This window comes from Lycorma delicatula, chromosome 1 (assembly GCF_047948215.1).
Source record: "Lycorma delicatula isolate Av1 chromosome 1, ASM4794821v1, whole genome shotgun sequence".
In the NCBI taxonomy this organism is placed as follows: domain Eukaryota; kingdom Metazoa; phylum Arthropoda; class Insecta; order Hemiptera; family Fulgoridae; genus Lycorma; species Lycorma delicatula.
Window position 1 is genome coordinate 222917197 of NC_134455.1, and position 26929 is coordinate 222944125.

Consider the following 26929-nt stretch of genomic DNA (forward strand, 5'->3'; position numbering starts at 1 on the left):
GCATTGTCATGATGAAGATTGATGCAATGTTTTCGGTTGTTTTTCCTGATGTCATTGATGACTTCTGGCAAACAAATTGTTCTATACCATTCAGCATTAACTGTTTTTCGATCGCCTAAAGCAGTGGTTGCTACATGACCAGTATAACTGAAGAAATAAACGATTATTTTCTTGGAAGTTCTTCACAAACAAACCACTTTTGTTGGATTTGGTTCACCTTGGAACACCCACAATTGATTGTTGCTTAGTTTCTGACTCATTCTAATATATCCAAGTTTCATCTCCTGTTACGATAGTATACATGGATATATTAAATATACATATACCAAGGAAATATACATATTTCCTTGGTTGGATTTTTAAACACTTCCTTACACCAGTTGACACGAACTTGTTTTTGTACTTCAGTCAATTTATGTGAAATCCATCGGGAACAAATATATTGTAGTCTTCAATATGTCTAAGAATGCCTCTATCTCATGGTAAGTCTTCACATGCCAGTCCTCTTCAATCAAATTGTATACAGCATTGATGTTTTTTGGAATAACAATCAATTTTGGTTGACTTTTATGAAATTCATCACTGATGGAAGCACAGCTACGATGAAATTCTGCAAACCAATTGTAAACAGTCTTTCCTGATGGTGATTCATTACCAAAAGTTGATTGAAGCATTTTGAAACATTGTTGTGGAGTTAGGCCCTTATTAAAATTGTAAAAAATTATCCAATAAGAACCTTCAATTGAAATTCACATTTTTTCACAAGGCTGTTTTTTTTAATGCTCAACTGTAAACAAACTACTTGGCCGATTTCTGAGCTGCCATATTGTAACAATAAAAAGGTCAACATTTTCAACTATAATAATGTCACATCTCAATAGTGCCATCTGGTGGTTGTTTGTAAAAACTTAAAAGGTGACCTCTGTATTGTCAAAAACCAGAATGGAAAAAATATAAAAATAACAGACATTTGATGAAAAATTTAATTATTTTTTTATTCTTTTCAAAATTCTGCATCTTATCTTGCTCTTTAGTGAAATGTTTATAAAATCTAATTCTATCTTATTGAATCTCTGAAGAAATACCCAACTTTCTCTTTTTCCGTTTTGTGTGTGTGTGTTCATAATCTGCTTATAATTTAGGAAGAGATAAATCAGGTATTAATGAAAGTTTAAACCATAATTAAAATAACAGTATTGTTACTATTATGATTTATCTTATAAATTCTTTAATGAGTTAATTTTTAAGGTATAAATGCTTCAGTTTCAAGGTAAAATTAATATCATGTTCTAGTTTGTATTGTTGCCATTTGAATGATTATGTTTAATGTATACTTATTAAGACAGTGAAATAAATATGAATTCCTGCAGAAAGATAAAGCATGTCTTTAACTCGTGTAGTAATTACCAAACGATGAACATCTTCTCAAGTTGAGGGGATTTTACCAAACTTTATCACTCAATTTATGATCCCAGATCAAAATTTATCACTTCAGAAAAAGACAACTGCTATGGCTTATTTGATAAAAGTGTTTTCTATTATTTAGAAGTTAATATAAACAAAAATAAAAAAATTTCAGTCTCAGTAAAGCAAAATGGTTGTTCTTGGACCGAGCATTATACCATAGTAAACATTACATGATCTCACAACATAGTCAATGTAAATATTCAAAAGTGTAAATATTCAAAAGGTATAAATTTCTACCTTGTCTTATATCTATGTTAATATCTACCAGTCTGCTACTGTTAAAGCCATCATTTATTACAATATTTGTCTTAATATGTAAACCTGTAATCACTTTTATTAGATGCAACAGATAGCTTCTTTTTATCATAATTTTCCAGAGCTTCTGCCTTAAAACATGATCAAAAACTTTTTCATAATTAACAAATGGAATGTGTGATTCCAAACCAAACTCCTTACTCTTTTCAATCACTTGATTAAGTATAGTTACATTATCAATGCAGGATCTACCTCTACAAAAACAATTTTGTTCCTCTCCCAACAAAGCCTCTGAAATCTATTGAAGACGCACATTTAAGATCTTAGTGTACACTCTATAAACAGAGTTAAATAAGCTTATTCCTTTGTAATTTTCATATTCTGTTCTGCTGCCTTTCTTAAAAAAATTTATAATCTCTCTAACTTTCCAAGACTCAGGTATTGTGCAGGACTAACAGCACATATTGTAAATATTCAACAATCTAAAATGAAGTAACGGTTCACTGTACTTCAACAACTCAACATTTATTCTGTCAATACTGGCAACCTTTCTATTTCAGGTTTGTTTCAATGCCATATGAAGTTCCTCTGAAGTTATATCATCCTTATTATAAACACAATCCAACTCATCAATTTCCACTACTACATCATCTCTAAACCATAACATGATAACAGGTAATCCACTGTTCAATCTAAATTGTATGTATCCAGGCAGTCTCTTTCTCAGATTTATTGATTTGCTTCATTATCTTATACTTGGCAATTTCTCGTCCATGCAGACTGCTTTCCACTGTACTTACAAATCTATCCCATGACTCCTTATGCTTTACGAACCACTGCCTCAAAAATTCCGTTTTTCCTCATTTTCATCTGTTTTATTCTGTAACATCAACAGGTATGCTTGTCTTTTTCCCTGGATTATTCTTTCTAAATCATCATTCCACATGCGCAAGCCTCACAACCCCCTTATGCTTCTTTGTAATCCCTATGATTTCTTGAGCAATACTTTTGATACAATATTCCAAATTACATCATTCCTGATTTACATCCTGAAGTGTTTCAAATGCCATCAAATGTTCATTCAGCTGCTTCTGGTAAAAATCATGAATAGAGTTCTCTTGCAAAAGATGCATTTCAAAAACTTCTTTTTCTGTCTTGTTCAGACCTGTAGAACTTCTTCAACACCTTACCCAAAGCCTTAATGTTAAGGTGACCATAAAATGATCAGAACCTATATCTTCTCTGTGCCTTACTGCAACATTTTCAATTGCTGACCTCAGCTTATCATTTATCTATTGCTAATCATTTATCTATTAATATAATGTATTACCAGTCTTCTTCTTTCACGATAATAGCTATCACCTGAAAATAATATATAATTTAAATCTTCGTAGTGTGTGTTACTATACCTTGTTTTCATTGTGAATTTGTTTATTGTTTATTGTGTTACGATTGTGTCTCATCCATGTTTTGTTGTGCATTTGCTTATCTTATTATTATTATTGCATTTGGGTCATCGATTATCAGATGCTTTCCTTTTATTGTTTTGAATTGTGAAAATCTATTGCTAATTTGTTATTGATAACTTGGTTAAGATTATGTTACTGTTACAACCTTATAGTCATTATATCTTGTTATAGGCCTACAAGTTGTTACTTGTCGGCATTTTATTACTGTTATTTTATTTTGTTACTGGTACGCTTTATATTGTTAGATTTAGCTGATGATCGTCCTGTTATTATTTATTGTGTCTGGTCTTCTAAATAAGTAATTGTTACTGTGTTTTATTTTAATCCATCTTGGACTTATAAATCATATGTATATATATACATTAATTTATTTATGTTAAAATATTTATAGTCCATTTTTTCTTTCTGTACATAAGTATCTATATATATATATATATATACAATATAATATTCTATCAGCCTCTGCAAAGCAATGAATCAGAGAAACACTCTTACCTTTAATTTTTTATCAAAACGCTTTCAAGCCTAAAAATAAATTTAAAAACATCGAATTTTTTAAATTTATTTTTATTTTAAACAAACAATTTTTACAAAATGTAAAAAGCTAATAGAGTTATGTAAATTGTAAACAGTTGAAAAATTTATAAAAGATTTCCTTGAGGATGGGCTTAGTCCCGAAAGCATTTTGATGAAGTAAAAAATTAAAGGTAAGAGTGTTTCTCTAATTCTGTGCTTTGGGGAGGCTGAAAGATTACTATATAGTATTTTTTTGGTTTGGTGTATGCCGTTAAAACACGGGGATTTTCAGTATCTCGTACACGCGGGTGTTCCGTGCTTTACGTTGGTTGTTTGAAAACAATCCACTATATCGTGATGTTATTGATTACAACACCCAACTCAACGAGCAAGCATTGTTTACAATCACAAAACCAATAGAAACCAGTGATGAAAAAATTGAGCCGCACAAGCAATTTTCTATTTCCAATTAATGAAGTTTCAGAAACTTCGGATTGAAGAATTGTACAATTCAAAATTAACAGACAGATAACCTGTAACAATGATGCCATAGCGAGATGGACCCATTGAAAAACAAAATGTAAATAATAAATCTATGAAATAGAATAAAATAAAAATAGAAAATGTGTATTTAAGCTTATATTAAAATTTTGTTCAATGTTTTGTAAATTTGTCTTGTTATTTAAAATCACAATCGGTCTAAAAAAATTATACAGAATTTATCACGAGGTTCTAGCGGACTTTCGTAACCTATTCTACTCGTGAAAATAATGGAAAAAGTACATATCAACATGCGTCCTAAAATACTTCGTTTACGAGTTACGGGTGGTGAAAGATTTCCCTCGGATTTCAGCTACCCCGGTAAAATGAGGTGGTACTACATTTTTAGCACGTTATTTAACGGGCAGAATTAGTGATTTATGTTACAGTTTTTGACCTGTAAAATGGAATAAAATATAGCCCAGAATCGTATCTGCTGTAGTTTTTGAGAAGTCTGGGGTGAAACCTTGGTAAATGGGTAATAAACACATAAAAGGTTTAAACAAAACTTGTAGGGAATTCAATTCTGAACAAAATAATGTAAAATAAGTTGAATAAAAAAAGAAAAGTTAGAAAATTTTGAATTTTATTTAGAAACAGTATATTACTACATTTGTCAGAAATGTAACTTATTTACTGAAAACAAAAACCAAACTCTTTTTTGGTGATGTGAAAAATTTCTAAAAACAATTTACTGTAAAAAATTTAAAATACTGGAAATTACACAACAGTTGTAAAATAAAAATAAATAAATGCTACTTAGATTATTTTTTTTATTAATGACAGATATACAGTAAGTTATTTGAAAAATTACTATTTCAAATTTAACAATAAAATAATAGCTAATCAACAATGCGCAATACTGTATTACTGTTTAAATCATTCTGTAAGGTATATTAAGTATATCAAGTACTGTGAAATGTGCCGTCGTTAGCGAATGATTTCTGTGAATTTTAGTTTGAACTTGATCGGTTTGCCATCGAGTTAATATTGTACTTATTTACAACAGAGGAATACGCTGATGTGGTATTCATTTTGAGTGTGTGTAAGGTAATGCTACAGATGCTGTAGTAGAATATGAAATACGTTTTCCGAATTGCAGGATTCCAGATCCCAAAACAATTAGCACGACTTTTCGCAATCTTCGGTAAACAGGTTCACTATCTAGTATTCGTACCAGCTACAAACGATCTGCAAGCGCGACGCTGATATTGATGAAAGTATTATCGATGCAGTGCAGTCCAGGCGTCAGTACACGACATCTTTCTAAGCGGATCGGAGTTTCGCATCTGATGGTTTGGAGGACATTGAAACAAAATAAATTTTATCCTTATCGTAAACAGCCAGTTCAACATCTATACATAGGAGAGGGTCCGCTTCGCTTGGAGTTCTGCAAGTGGTAGAATACAAATCGACAACTCTACCAGTATGTCTTGTTTACCGACGAGGCAAGTTTCACTAGAGATGGCGCAAACAACTCACGCATGAGCATACATGGGCAGAAGTAAATTCTCACGAAGTGGTGGAAGGCAGTTTTCAACACCGGTTTAGGGTCAGTGTATGGTGCGATCTTCACAATCAGCTGTTTGGACTGTTCATATTACCTGGCCACTATTGAGGTCTACTTACACTTTCTTCAAGAAGAATTGCCGCAGCTGCTTGAAAATGTTTCTCTGGCGCTGAGATGCAAAGTATATTTCTAGCACGATGCTAGAAATGAGAAGTGCCGTTTCCACTCACTTAAATCATTTCCCTGAGGAATGGATTGGTCGGTGAGGTCCACATTCGTGGCCACCAAGATCGCTTGATCTAACGTCTTAAGATTTTTGCGTATGCGGATGGATGAAAAATATTGTACACAAAACAAAAGTACATTCTGGTGAGAAATTAATTATCCGCATTATGGATGCGAATGAAGAACTTAAGGACAGTTCTGAAAACCTAAAAGAGCAACAACAACAGTGCAGAAGCTTGCCAAGAAATTTGTTGAAAACGGCGGGATCATTTTTTAACACTTCTTATGAACTGGTACGTATTTGGTACTCTTTGGTCTAGTGTACTTTTCAATAAAATTCTAATTTTTCTAATGTTTCATTGTTTTATTCAGCTTATGTTACACCACTTTGTTAAAAATTAAATTCTCTACAAGCTTTGTTTGAAAGTTTTATGTGTTTATTACCCATTTAATAAATTTATTGTTCGTCAAACTTAAAAAAACAGGGGTTTTTACCCCAATTTATTGGTTTTAATCCCAGATTTCTCAAAAACTATTGGAAATAGCCAGTCCTGGGACCTATTTTATTAAATTTTTTAGGTCAAAAACCATAATAAATCACTAATTCTGCTCCCTAATTAATGTCCTAAAAATTTCAGTATCACCTCATTTCACCGGAACTGAAATGCGAGCGAAATCTTTCAATACCCGTAACTTGCAAACGAAGCATTTTAGGACATATGCTTATATGATCTTTTAGATAGATTTCATAAGAAAGCTACCTATTGTAATGGGCACTATGATTCGACTTCCGGAAAATTTGACATATCTTCGCGTTTCACATACCCCAGACCCCAAAACCACCGTCAGCTCAAAAGTTTATATATATATATTTTTTTTCACTTTCTTGTGAACACGATAACTGCCGTAATTTTGCGCCAGTCACTTCCAAATTGTTTCCTAAAAATAACTCGACCCAAAATTTCGGTCGAGTTCTTTAACGGTCAAAATTGGACCATGGGGGAGGGAATTGGGTGGCTTTTTCGAAAAAACAAAATATCGCTTTAACTTAACTTTCTTATTAAGTAAAGTATCGAATTCGTTTGAAGAGTCTTACTATTCTTTGGATAAGGGCCTAAAACTTATCAAAGTAAATTTTTTATATATAACCAACCGTTGGCCCAGGGGGGGGGGGGGAATGGGCTTTCAAAGACAAAAAACTGTACCTACCTTAATAGGCATAGTATTGAATCGCTTTAAGGTGGTCGGAGATGTGAATTTAAGAGAGCATTAAAAGATTTAAATGGCAGAAAGGCTCCTGGAATAGACGGAATACCTGTAGAATTACTGCGCAGTGCAGGTGAGGAAGCGATTGATAGATTATACAAACTGGTGAGTAATATTTATGAAAATGGGGAATTTCCATCAGATTTCAAAAAAAGTGTTATAGTTATGATACCAAAGAAAGCAGGGGCAGATAAATGTGAAGAATACAGAACAATTAGTTTAACTAGTCATGCATCAAAAATCTTAACTAGAATTTTATACAGAAGAATTGAGAGGAGAGTGGAAGAAGTGTTAGGAGAAGACCAATTTGGTTTCAGGAAAAGTATAGGGACAAGGGAAGCAATTTTAGGCCTCAGATTAATAGTAGAAGGAAGATTAAAGAAAAACAAACCAACATACTTGGTGTTTATAGACCTAGAAAAGGCTTTCGATAATGTAGACTGGAATAAAATGTTCAGCATTTTAAAAAAATTAGGGTTCAAATACAGAGATAGAAGAACAATTGCTAACATGTACAGGAACCAAACAGCAACAATAACAATTGAAGAACATAAGAAAGAAGCCCTAATAAGAAAGGGAGTCTGACAAGGATGTTCCCTATCTCCGTTACTTTTTAATCTTTACATGGAACTAGCAGTTAATGATGTTAAAGAACAATTTAGATTCGGAGTAACAGTACAAGGTGAAAAGATAAAGATGCTACGATTTGCTGATGATATAGTAATTCTAGCCGAGAGTAAAAAGGATTTAGAAGAAACAATGAACGGCATAGATGAAGTCCTACGCAAGAACTATCGCATGAAAATAAACAAGAACAAAACAAAAGTAATGAAATGCAGTAGAAATAACAAAGATGGACCACTGAATGTGAAAATAGGAGGAGAAAAGATTATGGAGGTAGAAGAATTTTGTTATTTGGGAAGTAAAATTACTAAAGATGGACGAAGCAGGAGCGATATAAAATGCCGAATAGCACAAGCTAAACGAGCCTTCAGTAAGAAATATAATTTGTTTACATCAAAAATTAATTTAAATGTCAGGAAAAGATTTTTGAAAGTGTATGTTTGGAGTGTCGCTTTATATGGAAGTGAAACTTGGACAATCGGAGTTATCTGAGAAGAAAAGATTAGAAGCTTTTGAAATGTGGTGCTATAGGAGAATGTTAAAAATCAGATGGGTGGATAAAGTGACAAATGAAGAGGTATTGCGGCAAATAGATGAAGAAAGAAGCATTTGGAAAAATATAGTTAAAAGAAGAGACAGACTTATAGGCCACATACTAAGGCATCCTGGAATAGTCGCTTTAATATTGGAAGGACAGGTAGAAGGGAAAAATTGTGTAGGCAGGCCACGTTTGGAGTATGTAAAACAAATTGTTGGGGATGTAGGATGTAGAGGGTATACTGAAATGAAACGACTAGCACTAGATAGGGAATCTTGGAGAGCTGCATCAAACCAGTCAAATGACTGAAGACAAAAAAAAAAAATAAATTTATATTTAATATATATATTATTATGCTTTTATGGCCAACATGGGACCACTTAAGTCAATTTTAGTTGGATCTTTTCTGAAAAAAGCGTGTTATTTTACTCTTTCGAGCTGCCCAGTATTTCTTCATCCGTTCAGATCTTGCTTTTCTTTCTTCATCTGTAAACACCCTCTTCGTTGTATTTTGTCGTTTGTCTGTCTTTTGTTTAAATCTAATGTTTTTGTCTTAGCTCTGTAATTTTTCCAGTTTTATTCTGTAGGTCAGTCAGGGAAATTCTTTGGATAAGGGCCTAAAACATATCTAAGTAAATTTTTTTTATATAACCAACCGTTGGCCCAGGGGGTGGAAAAAATAATTTCCCAGTAAGGGAAATTATACTTTTAGTATATATATATATGTATATATACTATAAGTAGTTCGTACTAAAAAGTAATTTTGTTTTCAAGAAAATTACTTTAAAAAAAATTCCTATTTATTTTTTAATTATAAAGTGGTTGTAAAAGAGAGCATGCCCTCCTTTTTCTTTTTAGACATGCATAAACAGAAAAATCTTTAAAAGTAATTTTCTTGAAAACAAAATTATTTTTTACTTTTTAGTACCGATTCTTCTTCCTTTTTTTTTAGTTTTTTAATGAAAAAAATTAAATTGTTATTTTTTCCCAGATGAGCTGAATAAGCACGAGACATTTTGTAAAAATAGTGAAAAAAAGAAGACGTTAGATAAATGCAAGTTATTAACACCAGCTCTTGCTGAAGTAGCATGCATGTCTGAATTGTCTAATGAGAAGAAGAAAAATAAAAAAAATAAAAAGTAAGTTTGTTTCAGAGTTTTGCTTTTTATTTTTTAAAATTTTGTTAATATATTGGATTAACTGCAATAATTGGTGTAAAATAGTTTGTCATTAATGATAAATTGCAATAAATATTAAAATAGTATTAATATTGTAATGTTGTAACCTTCTTCAGTCTATATTAAAAATTAAATAGGATCTGACTGAAGTAATTTTACATTTAGTGAAACAATTATCCTTTCCCAAAACATTGTTTCAAGTTGCGTCTCTTGCAGTGCATGTGTTTTATCAGGAACTATTATTTTAAATTCTAATAATTCAGACTGTTACATGACACTATTTCATTCCTTTCAGTTTCATTAATGATACACAATATTAGTCTTCATTATTACATGTAGTTTTCATTTCTAACAAATTATAAATAAATATTCATCCTGTAATTATTAATAAAAAAATTCCTTATTTTTATTAATATTTATTAAAATACTTATATAAAAAAATATAAGATGTTAAATAATCTTATAAAGACATGCTATGAATGGGAGTTTTATAAATAAATTGAGTGATTTTTGAATCATTTAGCCATTGAGTGAAAATGAATTGATCTTTACTGAAATCTGGAAGCTATGTGATGTTAATGTTTAATTCACAGCAATGAAGTATAAGGAACAAGTATAAGAAAGTTTTACCATGTTATACCATTATGTTGTTTTTTCCAATTTACACATTACTTAAGAATAATTAATACATTATAGTTTTGTTTTTATATTGTGATGTTAAAATTATTTTCTTTAATACTATCCATGTGTTCTTTTGCACCAATACAGAATTTATGATTGGTCATACCGAATTACATCATGTCACAATCTTCACAACCCAAACTATGTACCACCTGTTTATCAAAACTAGCATAATTATTATATGATATCTTATAATTATTATTAATATATTTAATTAATTTATTATTTGTAGTATATGCAGGTCTTATTTTAATTTTTTTTGGATAGTATTAAAAACAATAAACCAGAAAATTCTAACTTTGCTAAACATAAATTAGATAATGGTCATACATACAATTAAAATACATTTATGAAAACTTGAGGCATTTCTTATAATTATTATAATACATCTAATTTAGAAAATTTGAGACATTTCTTATAATTATAATAATACATCTAATTTAGAAAATTATCACATTTACAGTAATCATAAAATCTAATTAATGAGCAAACATTTTTTAAAGATGATAAATTGTTTAAACATGCCCTGAATGTAGATATAAAGAGATAATAATTTAAATAAATAGAATATCAATCTTACAACATGATTCCAATTAATTTCATTTTATTCCACCAAATTACAGTTTATATTTCAATTCAGTATACTGACAACTAGCATACAGTCATGACTGACTGCTTAATCATTATAATTTTTTAACTTATAATATTATTTAATTTTCCTGATGATGGTGTAGGGACTGAAAGATCTAGAGAAACACATTTAATTTGTTGGTAAGGTGGATTTTCACTTTTTTAATAGTTTATTAAATATATGAGCGGTAATCATGTTTGAGATTAATATGTAAGTTTGTGAATTGGTTTGCATACAAACCAATCAATTCATAAACTTACAAGTGTTTATCAGTTCAATAATGTTTCTTGTGAATAAAGTGATAGAGCAGCAACAGATAAACCCCTTTTAAGTTATTAGCTAGAATTTTCATGGGATCATAATTACACTTTGAAGGTAACCTTACACAAAAACATAAATTAAGATGGATGTGTTATATCACTGGTGATAGAATCTGTTAGTGGCCAAGTTGTATTAGGAACAGTGATAACAGCTTCAATGACATGGAGAATGAATTGCAACCAAAAGTTTTAAATTATTGTCATTAAGTTAAATCATATTATACATATACGAGGGTTATCCATAAAGTAACTTATATTTGGTTGTTGTTCGTAAAGGAGTGGGGATAGCGATGCCATCTTGGTGGTCAATGCTAACCTGACTGAGTACGCATTGATGTGTGCTATATGAAGGATTGTGACTTGTCTTGTTCATTTTTTTCAAGTGTTTAAAATATCTGGAGCTACAGAAAATCTTGCCTAAAATGATGTTGGTTATTAAATTTTCTTTTGGCAAAGAAGTGTCAAAGATTTCACACAGCCTTTTGCATAAAGTTCTGATGAAAAACTTGGGTTACTTGGGTGATGAGTTTCAAAACTTCTTTTACAACACAAATTGCAGCTTACAGCATCTGCTTTAACTTTTCTCAAGGCCTATAACACAGGAGATGATAAAACTTGGGTCTTGTACATGAATGTTGAAACAAAATAACAATTAACAGAATGGTGCCACACAATTTCTCCTGTGAAAATGTCAGAAAACAAAAAAGTCAGCAAGAAAAATGATACTTTAAGTTTTCTGGGGCAGGTAAGAGGTAATTTTTGTTGAATTCATGGATCATGGCACTACAGTAAATGCAGAAATGTATTTGAGACCCTAAAAAAGCTGCAAAGAGCAATCCCAAACAAGTATCTCCATGTGTTGACTTCTTAGAATTTTTTCATCCATGACAATGCATATTCATGCAAGTTTTACTAAATTAAAGTATTTTGGGAAAAGCAATTACCATTTGTTTCCACACATGAAAAAATGGCTGGTAACTAAGTGCTTTGATGATGATGATGAGAGGCTCCAGGAGGGTGTCACTGAGAGACTTAAAAACCAGTAGCAGAATATTTTGATGAAGATATTCAGAAACTCATCCATAGATAACACATATGTCTCAGTTTGTTTGGTGACTACATAGAAAACTAGTTTAAGGATGTATATTCAGATTGTATGTAAGAATTTTTTCCTATGGCTGTTATTTTTTTAATACCAATACGTAAGTTACTTTTGGGACAGCCCTCCTATTTAACCAATAAAAAAACTGAATGTTTAAACTTTAAAGAAGCTAGGAGCAAAAGGCTTATAATTGTGTTGTAAACTTCATTGTGATCAACACTTGTTGGTGTGAGAATAGTATTTTTGGTGTTTAAAGATTCAATTAAGTAATGATCTGGGTGCATAGTCTAATTAAAGTAAGATATGGGAAGAGGTTTTGAGTGAAACCATCGGTGTTAAAGAAAGGTGTGCAGATTGCGCTTCCAGAATCAGTGGCAAAGTGAAAGGGATAATACCATAAACAATAAACTTTGCCCAGTTAAGAACACAGTTTCACAGTGGAGCTCCTCATGCAGAAATAATGGTAGAGAGGAGGTTATTATCTGCCATTTATGAGTAGGGCACGCTAGCCTCACTCATGGGTATCTGATGATGCAAATGGATGCACCCCTATGTCCTCACTGCGACTGCCAGCTAACAGTGCACCACATCCTTGTGGATTTTATCTGTTATGTGGCATTGTGTCACAAGTTTAACCTTTTTTTTTACCCTCGCTCCTTGGATTGGTCCGAACTAAAGGGTATAACTCAATCCGGGGAGTGTCTTTTTTACTCTAACAAGCCTACTGGCTATACGTCTAGCATGGCAGGTTGGCTCGCAGTTCAGCTATTTTGAGGGTGTTATTTGCCCACTCAAATGAGGGATGCTGAGACACCCTCACCGGTTCATGTCTTTTCAACCTCACTAACCCCCCCTTGGAGCCCCAACTGTTCATTGAGACTGGCACACCGGAGCATGCCAGCCCTCGCAGTTGGGGCTGTCCATCCTGACTCTAATAACCCCTCAATCTCCCCTCGTTGTCCTTTTGCTTAATCACGTCTGTTGCAAAAAGTTCAACTGCCTTCCATTATTCGACAGAATTCAACATTTAATCCATGAAGGTTTCTGCTGTTAGCCCTGATATACTGGCCTGAAATCTTTTAACCTCTCATCTCGAGCATATAAAAATGGTATGTTCAACTGTATCTGGTTGTTCACAGAACATACATCTGGAGGATTCCCTTCTCCCAAACTTCCTCAAATACTCTTTGTAATTATCGTGACCTGTAATGATTTGTGTCAAATATTAATTGGTCTCACCACGGATTCTTCCAAGCCAAGCATGCAAATCATATATTAGTTTCTTGGTCCATGCAACAACACCTTTATCTGCTCTCCACTTCTCATTCCAGTCATCCAATGTTCTATTTCTCACCTTTGGGAGAAGGGCATACCATTCTTCCTCACCTTTGGGAACACCATTATAGATATCCTTTCCTCAACTTGAAGCTCAATTGGTGGTACAGAGGCAAACATGCATAGTGCCTTGTATGATAGTATGGTAAAAAGATACCACCCCCAACAACGAACTTCTCTGAACCTTCCGTATTCTATTTAAATTCCGTTTTATGGCTGTCAATGCACCCCATACTTGTGCAGCATATAGCACTGATATAACCAACCTTTGCTTTGACATTTTGGGTGCTTGTTGACATGAGGATATTCAATTTCTTAATTGTACGTTCAGCCTTCATGCAACTCTGCAAGATATGTTCCATGAATTTACAATTCTCATCCAATGTGACACCCAGATACTTTACGTGCAGCCTGTATTGAATTGGCCGATCATCAACCTTCAGCTCTGTAGGAGCAATAGCTCTCCTGCCAGTCACCAAAGTATGTATGCTCTTATCTGGCACAAGCTTTATATAATGTGTCCTTAACCAGTCATTGACCATTGTTAATGAAGCATTTCCCCTCACTGCAACCTCTTCTTCAGTTTTGCCTTTGATTAAGAGAGCAAGGTCATCAGCATAGGTTATCGCAGCCAACCTTCTGGAAGCCTCATTTGGAGAACACTATCATAAGTTTTTTTTTAGGCGTCCATTTACGGGTGCCTAGGCAGTGTCAAGCTCACTAACAGGTTCCACAAGGTGTTAAGTGTGTATGTATTCCTGCACACTACCAATTAAACCTCCACCCCTAGCTCCTCACCCTTCCTGGAACAGCTTACGGAAGCATTTCATCAAGAAGGGGCTGATACCCCCTCACCAATCATGCACAGAGCAAGAAAAACAAGAATCACACTCATCACACCAGTCGCAACAGATCAACAAACACACAAGTCTTTCACACTACTAAATCTAACACGAATGAGTGTCCTGTTGCCTGGTATGTTGGGGTTCCAACCTTAACACAGTAACACTCCGTGACTTCAAGTAATTCAGTCAACACTTCACCTTGACGGTTTGTGGTAATACTACCTGTCATGACTGCTCTGTTGTTGAAGTCGCCAATCATTACCACTCATTTGGGAGATGTTAATATTCCGTATGCATTTCCATGAATGCCGTGAATGCAGCAAACTCAATGTTTGGTGAAACATATGCTCCGATGACAACTGCATTTGCCAGTTCCAACGCTATGAGTCCTTTGTCACTGACATTGAAGATAGCAACATCTTCTTTGCTATCAGAGCACCAACCAGCCCTTGCTACAACAAAGTTGTTTGGTTCAGTAGCTACCATTAGGTCAACACCTCATTCCTTTGCTACCTCTCCCACTAGATCATGGGAGAGCGAACTTCTGTTGGTGTTAGTTAATAGCACTTTAATCATTGTTGGTTGAGTTGTACTGCACTCCTCCAGTGCGATGGTCCCCCTTCCTACAGGCTAGGCACTTCTTGGGGTCTAACCACAACGCAATCTTGTGCCTTTTGCCCCCATAATTAAAGCATAATTTTGACCTGTCAGGGCCAGGTACGATCTCCAGACAAAACTTCATGCTTGTAATGTCATCTTAACCAGGTCAATATGCTCTTTACACAGGTAAATCAATATCTTCCTTACTGCAGTGCTGATTCCCTCCCAGGGAGGATGAAGACCGGCAGCTCTGGTCCACTATGAATGCACCTTAATGCTCTTAATATCTCCAGTTGTGAACCATGTTCACCATTAGATGAATCATAATAAACTTGAAATATACTCCTTTGAGTCAATTGAACATCCTGTTCCAGCAGTGATGTAACTTCTCACCTCACCACCACGGGTTTAATGCTGCTGCTTTGTTTAGGATCTATCTCCATCTGTTTCACAGCCAGGTCAATGAAATTACACGTGTCCATGGTCGAACAGTCCACATTATTGTCAAATAGTCGGATGACTTGATCACTTGTTTTTTCCTGCCAATGTCTCAGTATGATATCCATTAATTCTTCATCAGTCAATTCGCATGCTAGTATACCACCAATTTCTGTTTCTTCCCAGGTTTTGGTCTGTGATGCTTGCGTGACTGCGACCAACGGGGGCGACATCTTCGTCAGCGCTTTTATTCCCTTGAATATTCTTGCCAATTTCTTCTCATGCTACGGGATGTAACTAGCTAGTCTACTGGCCAAATGCTACTTTAGGGTAAGCATTGCCAGCCCCAAATGGAGGCGAAATCCTTCAGACTCCCCTCGACTGTCTGTTCACCTGAGGACACTTTCTTGTGTTTCTTGCCCTCTACATCAGTCATCCTCCTTCCAGACTCTTCCAACAGTGTCTTATAATTCTGCTTAGAAGTCCCAGCAATAGCGAGGGATCCTCGTCTTTGCATCTTTGTATACTCTACTGCAGATCAAGTACTACAAAATGTGATTAAACACATTTATAAACATAGACATATAGAAACTTAATTCTTAATCATAACTTTTACTTTATTAAAAATCAATCTACATGAATCTCTTAGCATCAATTAATGATTTGACTAACCATTTTTGTATTCTGAAAACATACTATAACTGTTTGTTGCAGCCCCAAGATGTAATATTATATTTTAGAAGAGCTATACAAAAAATAATAAATATTTTGCAGTAAAGAGAAGCTTATAAATTACTTAAGGTGCATCAAAATCACACAAGATAAAATTTGGATAGTTGCAATCAATCCAATGAATAATTTTTTGAACCAATATACAGAACTTTCTAATACTTCTAAATAATTCTAAGACCCTCTAAACCTGACAATATATCACAATCAGCAGTTTGGCCTCTGTCAGGATGTCACCAACACAAATGACTCAGCAGACATTTTCATCATGTATATTTATCCAACTTTCTATCGCCTTTGTATGGCATTTTCCAACCATGACCACCTACTATAACTATCAAACTTTTTTTTTGGGGAAGAGACTTCTGGGCAAAACGCTTCCACGTTATCATCACCCAGACACGATAAAGATATGTCATATTATATATCTCAATTAAGAAAATAATAATCTGCTTTAAGGTAATTGGCATAAATAGCTGAACCTCACTACAGTAATATATGAATTTAAATGGATAGCCGTAAAAAAACATAAAACATAAGAAAACAACATTTCATTATCCCCTAAAATAATTTGCATGTTAGTCCCTAGGTTAACCTTATAGTTGAGATCTGGTTCAGGGAAGACGTGTTGACGATCTGCTCTGTGTTATTGCTAGTTTTTGTTGGTATTTTCAGTGATTTTTTTCGATTGGATGATTGGCTTTGAAGGATAAAATATTGGGGCATGATATAAAATTACTGATTTGTATATTGGACATCGGACTCATTTTTTATGAGTTTTGTTACACCAATCGTAGTGACATAGGCAATAAGGTCTATTATTGAGTGTTTGTTTGGTTTGCAAGACAGCACAAGTTAGTTTTACACGTAAACAAGGACTTAGAAACTTTTTCTGCTATTCACTGGTGAGCAAAATTTCTAAATCAAATATCGCTATTATAAGGGGATTTCCTTTTCATCCTACAACTCCTCATCCTTACATCCCAGACACAAACCCCCTCGGTTCTAACTGAGAACTGAGGTCTTTCCTACCCACTGACCCCTCCAAATTTTTGATTTCATTTTTGGGGGATAAATATCCCGGACCCCCTTACACCCATAATTTTTTTATTGTATTTTTATAATCATACATTTTACCTGCACTCCCAAAAAAAAACCCATCCCCCTTTTTTTTAGCCCCGTACCCCATTGAGTGGGGCATCAAATTAAGTGGATTTTGAAGTAGAGTTCATTGGTGTTGACCAAAACATTTTTCAGTTTTGCTGGCGGCATCTAGAGGCAAAAAATCGTAGTACTTGATCTGTAGTAGAGTATACAAAGATGCAAAGACGAGGATCCCTCGCTATTGCTGGGACTTCTAAGCAGAATTATAAGACACTGTTGGAAGAGTCTGGAAGGAGGATGACTGATGTAGAGGGCAAGAAACACAAGAAAGTGTCCTCAGGTGAACAGACAGTCGAGGGGAGTCTGAAGGATTTCGCCTCCATTTGGGGCTGGCAATGCTTACCCTAAAGTAGCATTTGGCCAGTAGACTAGCTAGTTACATCCCGTAGCATGAGAAGAAATTGGCAAGAATATTCAAGGGAATAAAAGCGCTGACGAAGATGTCGCCCCCGTTGGTCGCAGTCACGCAAGCATCACAGACCAAAACCTGGGAAGAAACAGAAATTGGTGGTATACTAGCATGCGAATTGACTGATGAAGAATTAATGGATATCATACTGAGACATTGGCAGGAAAAAACAAGTGATCAAGTCATCCGACTATTTGACAATAATGTGGACTGTTCGACCATGGACACGTGTAATTTCATTGACCTGGCTGTGAAACAGATGGAGATAGATCCTAAACAAAGCAGCAGCATTAAACCCGTGGTGGTGAGGTGAGAAGTTACATCACTGCTGGAACAGGATGTTCAATTGACTCAAAGGAGTATATTTCAAGTTTATTATGATTCATCTAATGGTGAACATGGTTCACAACTGGAGATATTAAGAGCATTAAGGTGCATTCATAGTGGACCAGAGCTGCCGGTCTTCATCCTCCCTGTGCCTTCCTATAACACCGACGATTTAACACAAACATTCTTCCTGTATCTAACTTCAATTAGACTATGCGTTCAGGGTGTCTGAAAAAAATGTTGAATGTGTCAGGGAGTCTTTCCTGCTTAAAAAAATCTGTTAGGAAAGCTAGTATGAAATGTTTTAAGGAAGTGCTTACATAGGCATCTATACCACTTAGGCTTTGAAGCCTATAGACCTCATTGTGCTTGTCTTCTTCACAACTGAAATGTTCCAGCTTGAAGATCACAATTTTTTTGATTATATTTTGTTCAGTCATGAGTCAAGATTTCATCTTAATGGAAAGGTTAACACACATAATTACTGTATCTGGGACTGAGAAAATCACTATGAACTTTTCGAATGCAAAAGGGATTCCCAAAGTTATATGTTTTCTGGGAAATATCCTGACAGAGATTTTTCCTACTGTTCTTTTTCACTGAAGCAAGTGTAATAGGAGTTACTTATTTGGATATGCAGTATATTTGGTTCTTTCATCAACTGCAAAATGGATCAGAGAATTTTATTTAGCAACAAGTGTGCCTCCTCACTGACATAACTCCATCAGGGTCAGTTGAATAATGTTTTCCTCACTGACATAACTCCATCAGGGTCAGTTGAATAATGTTTTCCCCAAGTCTTGAATCAGTCGGCATAGACCCGATGACAGAACTTCCTTGTGGTGGCTTATAGGGTCGCTTGATCTGACCCCATGTGATTTTTTTTCTTTGTGGCTTTATAAAGGATCGTGCGTGTGTGTGTGTCTCCACTATCTACTGATCTACCTCATTTGATAGGATTGAAGCAGCTGTTTCTTCCATACTCTACCCCTTGTATTAACCCTACTAAAATTTGATCAAACTTCTGTATCTGGTTTTTAACTAGTTATTTTCTATTTATTATTATTTTTTTAATGAGTAGGATTTATTTATTTTTTTTTATTATGGAATATTCATTAATAAGCTACAGGGTGATTCAAAGAAACGGGAAATTTTGAAAGTTGTGTTGGTAGCTGTGAGCGATTGGTACCACTTGATAAGTGGCACCATCCTCTCTAACCTAACCTGCCATTTAGTTGTCATGGATCCTTGGAGTGGTGTGCAATGTGCATTTGCTATCAAAGCGTTTTACAAAAACAATGACAGTGTGGAGGGAGCGCGTAAAGAATTTTGCCGTCATTTTAATCTGGGACGGCACGACCATGTTCCATCAGCACATGCAATTAAAACATGGATATCTAATTTTGAGTAAACTGGTTCGGCAATGAAAAAGAAACCTCCAGGCCGTGAGCGAACCGTTCGTACACCACAGAATGTTCAAGCTTTACAAGATGCTGTCACACAAAGTCCACATCAGTCAATACGTTGTCTCTCAGCATCTTTACAATTGCATAGTTTAAGTGTTCGAAGAATGTTTGTGAAGGACTTGCAATACCATCCATACAAGTTGCAGATCGTCCGGGAACTGAAACCGAATGATGCAGTTGTGCGAGCACAATTCTGTAATGTAATGCTTCAGAAGATAAATGATAACGAAGAGTTTGTTCACAAACTGTGGATGTCAGATGAAGCGCATTTCCATCTCAGTGGATTTGTTAACAAGCAAAATTTCAGATACTGGGCACAAGAAAATCCTACGCAGCTACACCAGCGTCCGTTGCACAGCCATAAAGTGACCGTGTGGTGTGCTATGTCATCTTACGGTATTATAGGCCTTTATTTTTTTGAGGATGACAACAGTCTTGCGATTACAGTGACGTCGGCTCGTTACGTAGCCATGCTTGAAACCTTTGTTGTGGAACAACAAAAGAGATTTCCACCAATTCTTAACACAGCCTGGTTTCAACAAGACGGAGCAACGTCACATACTGCACGAATATCGATGGCAGCTGTACGCTGATTGTTTGGACAACGTGTCATTTCACGAAATTGTGACATTAGATGGCCTCCCAGATCACCTGATCTCTTAGCTTGCGATTACTTTTTGTGGGGTCACTTTAAAAGCAAAGTGTTCCACAGTAGACCTGCTACAACAGAAGAATTGAAGGCAAAGATCCAAGAAGCAACTGCGGAAATTCCAGTTGAGATGTTACGTCAAACCATGAACAACTTAACGAAGAGACTTCGTGAGTGTTTACGTAGAAGAGGAGGCTACCTGGAAGATGTCATCTTTAAAAAATAAACTAAAATTTATGTATCCTAAAATGGCAACATTTGTATAATTACATGAAATAAAATTCATTTTCTAAAAAAAATTTTTCATTAACGTTATTTAATTTTTTTAATTTCCCGTTTCTTTGAATCACTGTATTTTTCATAAAAGTAATATTTTGTAATTACTATTAACAATATAAATATGTATATATTTTATTAATTTTTTTTATTTAAAATTTATTGTTTTTATTTCTTTGAGTAATTTATTGCATATGTGTTTCTCTTCAATTTGAGTCGATTTAAATGCCTTTTTAACAATGTATTCTAAATTTAATTTTGAATACTGAAGGATTGAATTTCTTTCAGAATAAGCACAATATGTTTAAATAACTGTAAGTATGGAGTGATACGAAAAGTTTCTAAAGAATTTGGTATGCGGGAGGTGGGTGAAGGTGAACAGTGGAATGTTTATTGGACTGATTTATCAGTATCTGTGGAGCGAGCAAAGGAAATGAAACGATTTCAGGTGAATGAATTTGATATTTTAACAAAATTTTGTGCTGTGCTAAACTAACCATGCCAAACTGTGTGTAATATTGCTTCTATGTAATAAAATTTATACTTGTACTCATACATACAGTGAGAATTAACTTAAATATTGAAAATTAAGAGTTCTAGTTTTCTGCTTTAATAAGATTAATCAAGTGACCGATCAACATAGTAAAATGTTTATACTGAATTATACATGGCTTTAATTGTGACAGATTTAATGTTATCAGTCAACGCACTTACCTACCAATAAATTTTTTATGGTTTATAAAATGTAACAATAGTGGTCTTATTCAATATTTAAAAACTCTTTATATTTAACAAAATACAAGATCTCTAAATGCAAGAACATGCATGTATTTTAAGTTTTACCAACAATGTGCATTATTTTATATTTGCTTGCATGTTTTCAATGAATGTCTCAGCATGTCAGTGTTCTCATAAGCTATAATCAGTCTTCTTTCTACTTCTGATCTCTGTATTTCTGTTAAAATTGCATTACATTGATTTAGAAAGAAGAAATAAACAAACTTTTTAGTGTGGCACCAGTTTATTGAAATTATGTTTTTCTGAATATACATTTAAAAGTTCTTTTCAGTTAATTATATAAACTGCTGTAGAGCCTCTGCTTAATTATGTTTTATAATAATCCCTTCATACTCCAAGATATTTATTGAAATATGAATTTCCTGAAAGTCATCTCAAAGTTTGAATATTAGTTCTGAGATTGTGAAAGAGAAATGAAATTAACTCTTACTCCTGTAAAGTAGGTTTCTAAAGTATAGTATTAGAGATTGGACTGAACATTTCTTAAATAGTTTAAATTAATAGTATGTACTAATTTATTTAATTATTATTTATGGAACATTATTATTTTATTGTACCACAGCGTAATACCAAAGGCTGAAGTCAGGTAGCTAAAGATATATTTTGGGCTCAAAATTAAATATCGGAACCAGGATTGATATTCATTAAAAATCAATATTAATTTTATGTTATTATCTATTAAATCATGTGTTATATAAAGTTATTACTTTTATGTTATAGAACATTATTTAAAAAAAGGTTAATCATTAAAAATGTGTATCAATTTATATTACAGGTATCTTACAAATTTTTGGCCAGAGTTAATGAGCTGATTCAGGATATCAAAATAAACAAAAATGTTAGATAAAAGATAGAATAATGCTTTTGTGTTGTGTGTAATTGAATGGAAGCTTCTTTAGGATTTTCTTAAATGTACAACTATTTATTTCAATAAATATGTAAAGATATGCATACATATATATATATATATATATATATATATATATATATATATATATATATACACATACATACATGTATCCTTATAATATATAATAATCCTTGTATACAGAATGATTCAGAAGGAAAGAATAATCCTTAATTTAGGAACGGATTCTAGAGCTTGAAATGAGGCGAAAAGTTCGTACAAACATATGTCTGAAAGTGCTTTTAATTGAATTATGGCTGTCAAAAAATTTCACCTGGATTTTAGTTACTCTGGTGAAGTAAGGTCAACTGAAATTTTTAAGATAAGGGATAACTTGATGGTTTATGTGTTTTGACTTGAAAAATTAAATAAAACAGGTTCCAGAATGTATCATTTATAGTTTTCATAATATCCAACATAAAACAGAAAGATTTGGTGATGAAAAACAGGTCTTTGAAGTTTGAAGTACAATAACTTTGTTAAATGACTAATAAGTGCACACATTTTATTATCAAAAGTTGTAAAGAATTTTATTCTGAGTAAATTGATGTAATAATGTCTCTGAAAAAAAATCGACTTTTATTATTAGAAACAAAAGTTAACAGAAAAATGTTATGAATTTCTTAAGATTAAAATGGCTGTTTTTAGTATAATAAACCAAAATGGTGACCACAAGTGTCATTATGTTAATTAAAAATTGAAAAAATTAATTATTAAAATGTTTCAAATATCTTTAAACTTACAGTCTTGAAGAATTTTATTTAACTTAAAGAAATAACAATTTGCAGTTTAATTAATTCTCTTTTATTTAAAAAGAATCCTATAATCATGAATTAGAAATACCGCCTAATAAAATTATTTCAGTTAGAAAATGTTATTGCTTCCCACCTCCTATTAAATGTTCAAACTGTCCCCCTGTTGCTCCATGAAGTAATGCAGATACTGCTTGAAAGATTCTCTCACATTGTAAAAGGTTTCTGGTGAAATCTTAATTATTTCAAAATCTTATTCTATCTCAATGCATTACTTTTATTCTTCAAGAGAAATTGGCTGTGATCTATAAACAGTTGATTTTAAATGCTGCCATAGGAATAAATCAAGGGGATACAGGTCAGGTAACCTGGTTGGCCATTCAGTACTACCACTTTGACCTATCCAACAATTTGGAAACTGCTGGTTCAATGCATTTCTCACATTGCGAGCGTAGTGCGGAGGAGCACCACCTAACTAGAAAAACACATCTTCTCATGAATAAAGATTGTCCATTTGGTCTATGAAATACCTCAGTCAAACTGTGGAAAGCTGGAATTATCTGCTCATTCAGCAAAACATTGTACATATCACCATCTAAGTTACCATTAATGTCAAATGGTCCAAGAAATGTGTCTTCTATTATTCCAGCTTGTACATTTAACTGCTCTGGATGCTGAATATGACTGTCATGATATCAGTGAAGGTTTTCTTGAGACCAGTACCTTTTATTATTTCTTTTATCAGCCCCATTTAATGTAAATGAGCCTTCGCCAGTGAACAGTATGTTGAAGCAAGACATAGTACTTGCTGTTAATCTGTATTCAAAATTTAACTGAATTCAACCCTCATATCAAATCATCTTCAATAAATTCTTGTACTAATTGAATCTTGTATGGATGGTAATATGTTTTATTAATACTTTTTGCATTGACCACTTTGGCAAATTATTATTTTGTGCAATCACTTTTGTTGATTGTTGATTATTAACAGAAATTTCTACTAATATTACTTCTTCAATAACTTCATGTGTACTGGGTTGGCCAGTTGTTTTATCATCTAAAACACTACCAGTGCATTGAAATTTTTTTATTATATTTGTTACTGCAATCCTGGAAATTATATGTTGAGGAGTGTGCATTAAATGCGCTAGCTGTTCTTCTGTGTGCATTTTATTTCTCTTAATAAAAATATTATTTCTAATCTTTCTTGAATTAAAAAACAAACATTGATTTTTACCCATAAGAGTTTTTTCCCATAGATTATGACTTTTAAATAAATTACAAAATAAAACCAGGTTTCTAAGTCAGTTAAACTTTTTTAATCTAAATTAAGCTTTTTAACATTTTGATTCCTTTAATCTTTTTTACCTTTTTTTATTTTTCGTCCTTTGTAATTAAACATTTTTCAAGCTTACTAAAAAAAAAAAAAAACACGCAAAACTTCATAAAAAAATAACACTAATGCAGTTTTACATGTCATCATCAGTTAGCTACTTAACAAAAAATCAGCATTGAATGATGTAAGTTTTGAAAAATTTTACTTAGCTTTGTTTAATTGATACTGTTAACATTACCAACTTTTAAAATAAAAATTACATTTTTAAAAGTTTCTAATGAAATAATGTTTTAATGTTAAAAAGAGAGTGATTATTATTTAATTGTTTTTAAATTCAAGACTGTAAGTTTAATTAAAAGAAGTATTTGAAAAATTTTAATTCATATTTTCAATTTTTAATTAGCATGGTGATATTTCTGGTCACCATTTTTTTAAAATAACATAATTTAATTTTTTTGATACGGTTTTGCCTGTTGCATAATGACCTAAAGACTTTTAAAGTAAGGTATCACATGACCATATTTTTTTGTCTTCAGTCATTTGACTGGTTTGATGCAGTTCTCCAAGATTCCCTATCTAGTGCCAGTTATTTTATTTCAGTATACCTCCTACATTCTGCATCCCCAACAATTTGTTCTACAGATTCCAAATGTTATCTGCCTGCACAGTCTTTCCCATCAACCTGTCCCTCCAATATCAAAGCGACTATTCCATCTTCAGGCAAATTCCATTTGCTTTAAGATGTGGCCTATAAGTCTCTTTTCTTTTAGCTATATTTTTCCAAATGCTTCTTTCTTCATCAATTTGTTGCAATACTTCTTCATTTGTCACTTTGTCCACCCATCTAATTTTTAATATTCTCCTATTACACAAATTACAGCAGAACAAATGTGGTTTCTTTGATTCCCTGTTACAAAAGGTTCTAATCTTTTCTTATCAGGTACTCCGATTTTCCACATCTCACTTCCATATAAAGCTATGCTCCAAACATATACCTTCAAAAATGCTTTCCTTATATTCAAATTAATTTTTGATGTAAGGAAATTATATTTCTGACTGAAAGCTCATTTCGCCTGAGCTATTTGGTATTTTATATTGCTCCTGCTTTGTCCATCTTCAGTAATGGCAATACTACTTCCCAAATAAAAAAAGTTCTTCTATCTCCATGGTCTTTTCTCATCATATTTTTACATTCAGTGGTCGATGTACTTTATTTCTACTACATTTCATTACTTTCATTTTGTTCTTGTTTATTTTATGTGGTATTCTTGCATAGGACTTCATCCATGGCATTCATTGTTTCTTCTAAATCTTTTTTAAACTAGAATTACTATACAATCAGCAAATTTTAGCATCTTTATCTTTTCAACTTGCACTGTTACTCCAGCCTAAACTGTTCTTTAACATCATTATTAGTTTTACGTAATGATTAAAAAGTAACGGGAATAGGGTACATTCTTGTCTGACTCCCTTTTTTATTACGGCTTCTTTCTTATGCTGTTTGATTATTACTGTTGCAGTTTGGTTTCTGTAAATGTTAGCAACTGTTCTTTTATCTCTATACTTGAACCCAAAATTTTTAAAAATTCTGAGCATTTTATTTCAGTCTGTTATCAAATGCCTTTTCTAAATCTATAAATGCCATGTATGTTGGTTTTTTTTTTGAATCTTCCTTCTACTATTAATCTGAGTGGTAAAATTGCTTCCCTTGTCCATATACCTTTTCTGAAACCAAATTCTCCTAACATTTCTTCCTCTCTCTCCTCTCAGTTCTTCTGTACAGAATTCTAGTTAAAATTTTTGATGCATAAGTACTTATTACTGTTGCTAATTGTTCTGTATTCACATTTATCTGCTCCTGCTTTCTTTGGTATCATGACAATAACACTCTTTTTGAAGTTTGATGGAACTTCCTCTTTTTCATAAATATTACACACCAGTTTGTATAATCTATCTATCACCTCCTCACCTCTACTGCGCAGTAATTCTGCAGGTAATCTGTCTATCCCAGGAACCTTTCTATCATTCATATCTTTTAATGCTCTCTTAAATTAAGATCTCAGTATTGTATCTCCCTTGTCATCCTCTTCTTCCTCTATAACTCAAGTCTCTTAATTCATTTCCTGTGTATAACTCTTCAATATATTTCAACCTTTTTTTTTGTATTATAGATCAGTGTACCATCTTTATTTAATTAGATTTTAACTTATGTACCAAAAAATTCTATTAACTTTCCTATATATTCCATCTGTTTTATCAATGATCATTTCTCTTTCCACTTCTGAACATTTTTCTTTAATCCACTGTTTTTTCACTAATTCGCAACTCCTTTTAATAATATTTCTTAACTGTCCTTAGTTTCTTTTACTTTCTTCATCACTAGCATTCTTATACTTTCTATGCTTATCCATCATCTGCAATGTATCCTCCTCTGATATCCTAGGTTTTCTAACAGTGCTCTTTGTTCTGCCCAGGTTCGTTTCTGCTTTCCTTTTTAACATTCTCCCATTCTTCTTTTATATTTTCTACCTTATTGTTATTATTCAGACCTCTTGCTATGTTCTCCTAAAATATCT

The 26929-nt window shown here is 33.2% G+C and overlaps 1 protein-coding gene across 7 annotated transcripts in view; it reads left to right on the forward strand.

Moving 5' to 3' along the window:
* The window catches only part of LOC142329030 (tubulin polyglutamylase TTLL13-like), a 182900-nt gene that overhangs the window by 32711 nt on the left and 123260 nt on the right, over positions 1-26929 (forward strand). For 5 of the 7 annotated variants that reach the window (XM_075373302.1, XM_075373294.1, XM_075373286.1 and 2 more), the window contains 2 exons: positions 9402-9549; positions 20849-21008. In XM_075373302.1, the coding sequence (XP_075229417.1) occupies positions 9402-9549; positions 20849-21008 (308 nt within the window). Of the gene's footprint in view, positions 1-2277; positions 2398-9401; positions 9550-20848; positions 21009-26929 lie in introns of those variants that run through there. The other 2 variants (XM_075373312.1, XM_075373321.1) reach the window with 2 other exon arrangements.